Source organism: Gadus morhua, chromosome 23, assembly GCF_902167405.1.
Source record: "Gadus morhua chromosome 23, gadMor3.0, whole genome shotgun sequence".
NCBI lineage: Eukaryota > Metazoa > Chordata > Actinopteri > Gadiformes > Gadidae > Gadus > Gadus morhua.
In genome coordinates, this window is record NC_044070.1 from 19,669,247 (window position 1) to 19,677,430 (window position 8,184).

Consider the following 8,184-nt stretch of genomic DNA (forward strand, 5'->3'; position numbering starts at 1 on the left):
TCCCCCCTCCCCTCTCCTCTCTCCCCTCTCCTCTCTCCTCTCTCCTCTCTCCTCTCTCCTCTCTCCTCTCCTCTCTCCCCTCTCCTTCTCCCCTCTCTCCTCCCTCTCCCCTCTCCTCTCTCCCCTCCCCCCTCCCCTCTCCTCTCTCCCCTCTCCTCTCTCCTCTCTCCTCTCCTCTCTCCTCTCTCCTCTCTCCTCTCTCCTCCCTCTCCTCCCTCCTCTCTCCCCTCTCCTCTCTCCTCCCTCCTCCCTCTCCCCTCTCCTCTCTCCTCTCTCCTCTCTCCTCTCTCCTCTCTCCTCTCTCCTCCCTCTCCTCTCTCCTCTCTCCTCTCTCCTCTCTCCTCTCTCCTCCCTCTCCCCTCTCCTCTCTCCTCCCTCCCCTCTCCTCCCTCCCCTCTCCTCTCTCCCCTCCCCCCTCCCCTCTCCTCTCTCCCCTCTCCTCTCTCCTCTCTCCTCTCCTCTCTCCTCTCTCCTCTCTCCTCCCTCTCCTCCCTCCTCTCTCCCCTCTCCTCTCTCCTCCCTCCTCCCTCTCCCCTCTCCTCTCTCCTCTCTCCTCTCTCCTCTCTCCTCTCTCCTCTCTCCTCCCTCTCCCCTCTCCTCTCTCCTCTCTCCTCTCTCCTCTCTCCTCCCTCTCCCCTCTCCTCTCTCCTCCCTCCCCTCTCCTCCCTCCCCTCTCCTCTCTCCTCTCTCCTCTCTCCTCTCTCCTCTCTCCTCCCTCCTCCCTCTCCCCTCTCCTCTCTCCTCCCTCTCCTCTCTCCTCAGCGTTCTTTGGCCCTGCGGTTAGGAGGCGTGGGGCCTGTTAGACTAAAGGAGTGGCCTCTCCCTGGAAACTCTAATCCATGTAATTTTCAACTCAATTTCCCCGTTAAGGGTTCAGCAGAACCACTGGCCCATGTGATCAGACACTCCCTTCTGATTGGCTGAGCCTCCAGCCAACGGGATCCAGCCTCCTGTTTCACACGCACACACGACACACTATGTACACACTCTGCATACGCACACTACGTACAGGACACTCTATGTACACACACTACATACCACACACGCTGTAAGCTTTACACTAGATGCACACAATATACACTGAGGACTCAACTCTATACACATATGCTACAAACCACACACAATGTACACACAAACTATATACACACACTAGATACCACCACACTATACACACAAACTATCTACACACACTACATACCACACACACTATAAGCTATACACCCGACATACACAACATACAGTATGAACTGAACTAGATACACTGGTCTATCATAGAGTTAAACCCTGGTCTATCATAGAGTTAAACCCTGGTTTATCATAGATTTAAACCCTGGTCTATCATAGAGTTAAACCCTGGTCTATCATAGTGTTAAACCCTGGTCTATCATAGAGTTAAACCCTGGTCTATCATAGTGTTAAACCCTGGTCTATCATAGTGTTAAACCCTGGTCTATCATAGAGTTAAACCCTGGTTTATCATAGTGTTAAACCCTGGTCTATCATAGTGTTAATCCCTGGTTTATCATAGTGTTAAACCCTGGTTTATCATAGTGTTACACCCTGGTCTATCATAGAGTTAAACCCTGGTTTATCATAGTGTTAAACCCTGGTCTATCATAGAGTTAAACCCTGGTTTATCATAGTGTTAAACCCTGGTCTATCATAGTGTTTAACCCTGGGAAATCATAGTGTTAAACTCTGGTCCGTTATAGTGTTAAACCCTGGTCTCCTGGTCCTAATAGTGTTAATCCCTGGTCCATTAAACTGTTAAACTCTGGTCTCCTGGTCCAATATAGTGTGTAAAAGTTACCAGAGGGGCAGCCAACAACATGAGGCTGCAAAACCTAAGCTGTCTCCCCCTCCTCCCTCTCTCCCCCTCCTCCCTCTCTCCCCCTCCTCCCTCTCTCCTCCTCCCTCTCTCCCCCTCCTCCCTCTCTCCCCCTCCTCCCTTTCTCTCCCCCTCCTCCCTCTCTCTCCCCTTCTTCTATCTATCTCTCCCTCCTCCCTCTCTCTCCCCCTCCTCCCTCTCTCCCCCTCCTCCCTCCCTCTCTCCCCCTCCTCCCTCTCTCTCCCCTTCTCCTCTCCTTCGCTCTCACCCTGACCCTCCCTCTCTCCCCCTCTCTCTCCCCCTCCTCCCTATCCCTCCCCTCTTCCCTCCCTCTCTCTCCCCCCCTCTTCTCTCTCCCCCTTCTACCTCTCTCTCCCCCTCCTCTCTCTTTCTCACCTCCTCCCTCACTCTCCCCCTCTCCCACCCCCTCCTCTCTCTCCCCTCCTCCCTCTCTCTCACCCTCCTCCTTCTCTCCCCCTCCTCTCTCTCTCCCCCTCCTCTCTCTCACCCCCTCCTCTCTCTCTCACCCCCTCCTCTCTCTCCCCCTCCTCTCTCTCCCTCTCCTCTCTCTCTCCCCTCCTCCCTCACTCTCCCCCTCTCCCTCCTCTCTCTCCCCTCCTCCCTCTCTCTCCCCCTCTCCCTCCCCCTCCTCCCTCTCTCTCCCCCTCCTCTCTCTCCCCCCTCTCTCTCCCCTCCTCCCTCTGTATCCCCCTCCTCTCTCTCTCCCCCTCCTCCCTCTCTCTCCCCTCTCCCTCCCTCTCTCCCCCTCCTCTCTCTCTCCCCCTCCTCTCTCTCCCCTCCTCCCTCTCTCTCTACCTCCTCTCTCTCTCCCTCTCTCTCCCCCTCCTCTCTCTCCCCCTCCTCCCTCTCTCTCCCCCTCCTCCCTCTCTCTCCCCCTCCTCCCTCTCTCTCCCCCTCTCCCTCCCCCTCCACCCTCTCCCGCTCTCCCTCCTCCCTCTCCCCTCCTCCTTTGTACCTCTGTTCAGCTCTCAGTGTAAACATCACAGTGTGGTGAGGCCAGAGGGGAGATTATCCCCGTGCTGCCTGCGTCGCATGCCTCATAAACTCTGTGGTTGTGCTGAAGGCCTCTGTTTGTCCAGGGGAGCTACACCTCCTGTTTCAACGAACACATGAGTCACAAGAGTGTGGAGGACAGTGTCCGAGCATAACGGAGGAGGGGGGGAGGAGGGGGATGAGGAGGGGAAGTTGGTGAAAGCAGATCAGACCACCACACTGAATCACACTGTGGAGCAGCTTCCCGTAGCTAATCTAAAGTCTGAAGTCTGTCTGACTGTAACTAATCTAAAGTCTGAGGGCATTCTTACAGTAACTAATCTAACGTCTTATTGTAACTAATCTAAAGTCTGAGGGGCCTCTTACTGTAACTATTGTAAAGTCTCAGGGAAGTCTTACTGTAACTCATCTAAAGTCTGTGAACATAGTTTTTCACTTTCATGCGCTTGAAATGTATTCCGACAAATCATGTTCCTGGGTGCGGATCCGTAGGTCTGCGTTTGTCTCGACGAAAAACGACTCGACAGACGGAACCGCAGCCAGCGAGACACGGCAAGGGACCGAGATATAAACCAAGGGTCGTAAAGTTTATACGCCTGTCGAGGATGTCAGGTCTTCAATCTTTCAGAGAAGAAAGGAAAAGGGATAAGTCGCAGGGAGAAGAAGAGGCGAAGGCACGAGACCCCGACAGCTTTACAAGAGAGAGAAGCGACAGTCCGCCCAGGGCCGGTGATGTCATCGGCATCATTATTATCCTCGGCGGAACGGAAAAAACAATTAGCGACTGGAAACCCGGTCAGGAATAAACCGTCTCCGACCCAAACCCCGGCCCCGTTGCCTTGGAGACCCGCGCCAAACCAGGTCGTCCCATGAAACCGTTCAACCGGTGCTCTGTGGGGGCTGGACCATTTAGGGTTAGTGTTCAGGGGGTTATTTTGGGATGGCTGTTTAATCCCCACAGCTGCATCGCTATGGCAACCAAGCGTTTCAGATGCATGTGGATGATAAATACTTCATTAGGGACAATAAAAAGATGTCCTTTCAGAGAGTATGAACGTGTTCACTACTCCAGTACCACTACTACCTGTATAGTACTACAGTACTAGCTGTATAATACTACAGTTCTACCTGTGTCAGTACTAAAGTACTACCACTACTACCTTTACCAGTACCACAGCACTACCACTACTACCTGACCTACTTATCCGGATTAACCTACTGATCCGGATTGACCTACTGATCTGGATTGACCTACTGATCTGGATTAACCAACTGATCCGGATTGACCAACTGATCCGGATTAACCAACTGATCCGGATTGACCTACTGATCCGGATTAGCCAACTGATCCGGATTAACCAACTGATCCGGATTAACCAATTGATCCGGATTAACCAATTGATCCGGATTAACCAATTGATCCAGATTTACCTACTTATCCGGATTAACCAACTGATCCGGATTGACCTACTGATACAGGATCCAGATTAACCTACTGAATCAAAATGATAGCTCAAGATGATAGTTAGCTTTTAGCGCTAGCGGCTAGAGCTTTACAGCTAAAGCCACTGCGAGTCCATTACAACTAGCATAAACTGGCACAAAGGGAGATGTAGTTCTGTCAGTCCTACTACAGAAGGCGCACCAAGTGCACAGTGTTACTATATATTCATTAATTTAAACACACGATATACAAACATATTAAATATATACGTTAGGGATACTTACTATTAAGGGAAACTAGTTTGATAAAGAGGGTTTCTAGCAAATACTCATATCTGTTTGAAATAACAATGGTTAAAAAGTTAAGAAGAAGTCAGCCCTGCTGTCCTCCTCATTGGTCAATTTGAGGAGACTCCTTCCCATTGGCTGCCTGAGATGTGAGCTTCTCCTTATTGGTCAGTCTGAGGAATTCCTTTATCATGACCTCAACCAGTTACAACTGTTTTAGTCAAGTTAAAAAATGTCATTGTTTAGTAAAACTCAAAGCTGGGATAAATAATTTACACATGGAGATTACTATTCTGCACTTCTGTATTTATACACAAAATCTGAATAATGTAAGAAACAATCATTAATGTTTATTTTATGGGTTTTGGTTTATAATTTAGAAAAATATTTAGAAAAATACAACTTCAAAATAGTTTAAACCATTCCTATGGTTCTAGTTAGCTTTATATTTTAAGTCGTTTTGGACCTTAGTTCGATTTATAAGTAAATATGTATAAGTAATTATAAGTATATAAAAAATATATATTTTTATTCTGATACAGAAAAATACTATGACACAATATTTTTATTTGTGTCATACTATTATGACACAAATAAAATCCCTTTATTGTGATTTATATTGTCATATTATAAATATCAACATAAGAATTATAACTGTTATTAATGTGTCTGTCATGATGTTTTAATCCTGGTGAAATGTTTATGCTTTTCATAAACCTTGAATTGAAAGTGGAGTGTATTACAACTCCATGAAACTATTGTGTCTATTCTTCTGGTGATACCAGAAATTTATGTATTATTTTATGTGACAGGAAACTTTTAACTACTGTCAAGTTCTGGTTTCAATCCCCAGTAATACACGCACACGCATGAACGTACACGCACGTGTACACACACACTCTCACACACACACACACACACACACACACACACACACACACACACACACACACACACACACACACACACACACACACACACACACACACACACACACAATCAATTAAGGAAACGACACGATGTGAAGCGGATGCTCAACGGGTTAAGGTTGGATATAATAAAATAGGCTACATAAAATATTTGATAATAAATAAAAAAACTTAACATTGACTTTTTCAATCCACATGTAATCCTTACTCTTCCAAGTTCCATCCGTTATCAAACATCGTTCAACTAAACAATGTCCTTCAGAAAACCAAACTTCAGAAACATTTAGCTGAATAAACAACAAACTTTTATGAAAGCTGTATCCTCTACCTTTTGGGATTTTAGTGGTCTCCCGCAGCTCACTATATATAGATATAGAAAACTATATATTCAATATAGATGTACACGGATAGTCTTTATTAATATATTTATGATATAAATGAATAATAAGTGTATATTCTCCTCAACCTCTCGGGGATGGGAGTGTCTTCCAGAACACACTATTATACTGTGCCCTGGAACACACAACATAGATAGCCTAGAGATGATATGTAAGAATAAAAGTGTACATCCTCCAACTCCCGGGATGGGAGCGTTTATCCTCCAGCTCCCACTATTAAATAAAATTATAATAATAATGTTCTGGAAGACCCCGTGTAAATCTATAAACTTATATAGATGCTATACATAATAAAGGTGCGCATTCGGTACCTTTGGGGATGGGAGGGAGGCTTCCAGAGCAGACCGAGGAGGCCAGCAGGCAGGCGACCAGCAGCGAGCGCCCCGGGTACTCCATGAGGAGAGAGTTGAGAGGAGAGAGGAGAGAGAAGAGACTGGCGACCCACCGGTGCTGCAGACCCCTTTTTACTACCGGACAGACCCCCCCACCCCCACCCTCACCCCAACCCGCCCTGCACCGACCCGCCGCCTTCCCCGGGCGCTGGGAAATACTTTTTTAGATGACGTCACGGGATGAGATTAGAACCGAAAAAAGAATAGAAAGGAAAGAAAACTTGGAGGCAGTGGGGACTAGAAGCCCTCCGCTGACCTCTAGTGGTGGCTTTGAGAACAGCAGGACTGACCGAATGATGCCGACTTTTATAAAGAGTAAAGGATTATGTGAAATGAATGAAATGTTAAAAAATCAAATCTCATCACGTCTGTTAAAACACACACACACACACACACACACACACACACACACACACACACACACACACACACACACACACACACACACACACACACACACACACACACACACACATACCTCTCTTAACACAAACACAGCTCTCTCTTAACACAAACAAAACTCTCCCACGGTCCACCCACACTGCCCCTCTCCTACACACACACATACACACGCACACACACAGCCCCTCACCCACGCACGCACACACACACACACACACACACACACACACACACACACACACACACACACACACACACACACACACACACACACACACACACACACACACACACAAACATATTCACACACACACGCACACACACACAGCTCTCTCTCTCTGTACCACACACACACACACACACACACACACACACACACACACACACACACACACACACACACACACACACACACACACACACACACACACACATACACACACTAACACACACACATGAAAAAAAACATAAGGGAAATACACACATACAGTTTAATGTCATGTATATCCTCTTTTGTGATGATTGATTATTGTGTATTGTCATCGCCTCAGTGGTGCAGTGGTGTGCACTCTGCCTAACCCACTGGAGACCGCGGCTCAATTTCTGTGGAAAACACAATATCTTTAATTTTAAACGTAATGCTATCATGTCTATTGCACTGTCAGATATAACCTCAGACAAAATTAAATTACAACTCTCAGTGGGTGGTGGAAAGAGCTGTGAGCTAACCCCCTGGAGACCGGGGTTCAAGTCTGGTTGATTTCCTCTGTTGGAAGTCTCTTATTTCTACTTAATGCGAATTATAAAGTCAAGGATAACCATTGTGCTGTCTTTTTTCGTTGTATTGATGGTGCGTCGATAAGTTTGGAGGTTAAAACTCTAAACAGCTCAGGTTGGAATCACCGTAAAAACGTTGACAGGTGCATCTCTGTTGTTTTTTATTGGTCAATATGGAAAAAACATGAGGGGTAACTCTGTCGTTTTTTATCGGCCGTCATGAAATAAACATAAGGGGTAACACTGTCGATATTTACCAAATAAAACATAGGAGGTAACACTGTTGTTTTTATCAAATGAAACATGAGGGGTGACACTATCGTTTTTCTTTGGTCGTCATGAAAAAAACCATAAGGGGTAACACAGTTGTTTTTTATTGGTCGTCATGAAAAAAAACATAAGGGGTAACACTGACATTTTTTATTGGTCGTCATGAAATAAACATAAGGGGTAACACTGTCGATATTTATCAATTAAAACATAGGGGGTAACACTGTTTTTTTTATCAAATGAAATATGAGGGGTGACACTGTCGTTTTTCTTTGGTCGTCATGAAAGGGGTAACACTGTTGTTTTTTAAGTTCGTCACGAAAAAAAACATAAGGGGTAACACTGTTGTTTTTTATTGGTCGTCATGAAAAAAACCACAAGGGGTAACACTGTTGTTTTTTATTGGTCCTCATGAAAAAAACATAAGGGGTAACACTGTTGTT

The 8,184-nt window shown here is 46.4% G+C and overlaps 1 protein-coding gene across 3 annotated transcripts in view; it reads right to left on the reverse strand.

Annotated features, from left to right (window-relative positions):
- plod2 (procollagen-lysine, 2-oxoglutarate 5-dioxygenase 2) overlaps window positions 1-6,384 on the reverse strand; it is a 32,564-nt gene extending 26,180 nt beyond the window's left edge. For 2 of the 3 annotated variants that reach the window (XM_030349085.1, XM_030349084.1), the window contains exon 1: window positions 6,212-6,382. In XM_030349085.1, the coding sequence (XP_030204945.1) occupies window positions 6,212-6,296 (85 nt within the window). In that variant the 5' untranslated portion in view covers window positions 6,297-6,382. Of the gene's footprint in view, window positions 1-6,211 lie in introns of all 3 variants that reach the window. The other variant, XM_030349086.1, reaches the window with a different exon arrangement.
- Window positions 6,385-8,184: the final 1,800 nt, after the last annotated feature.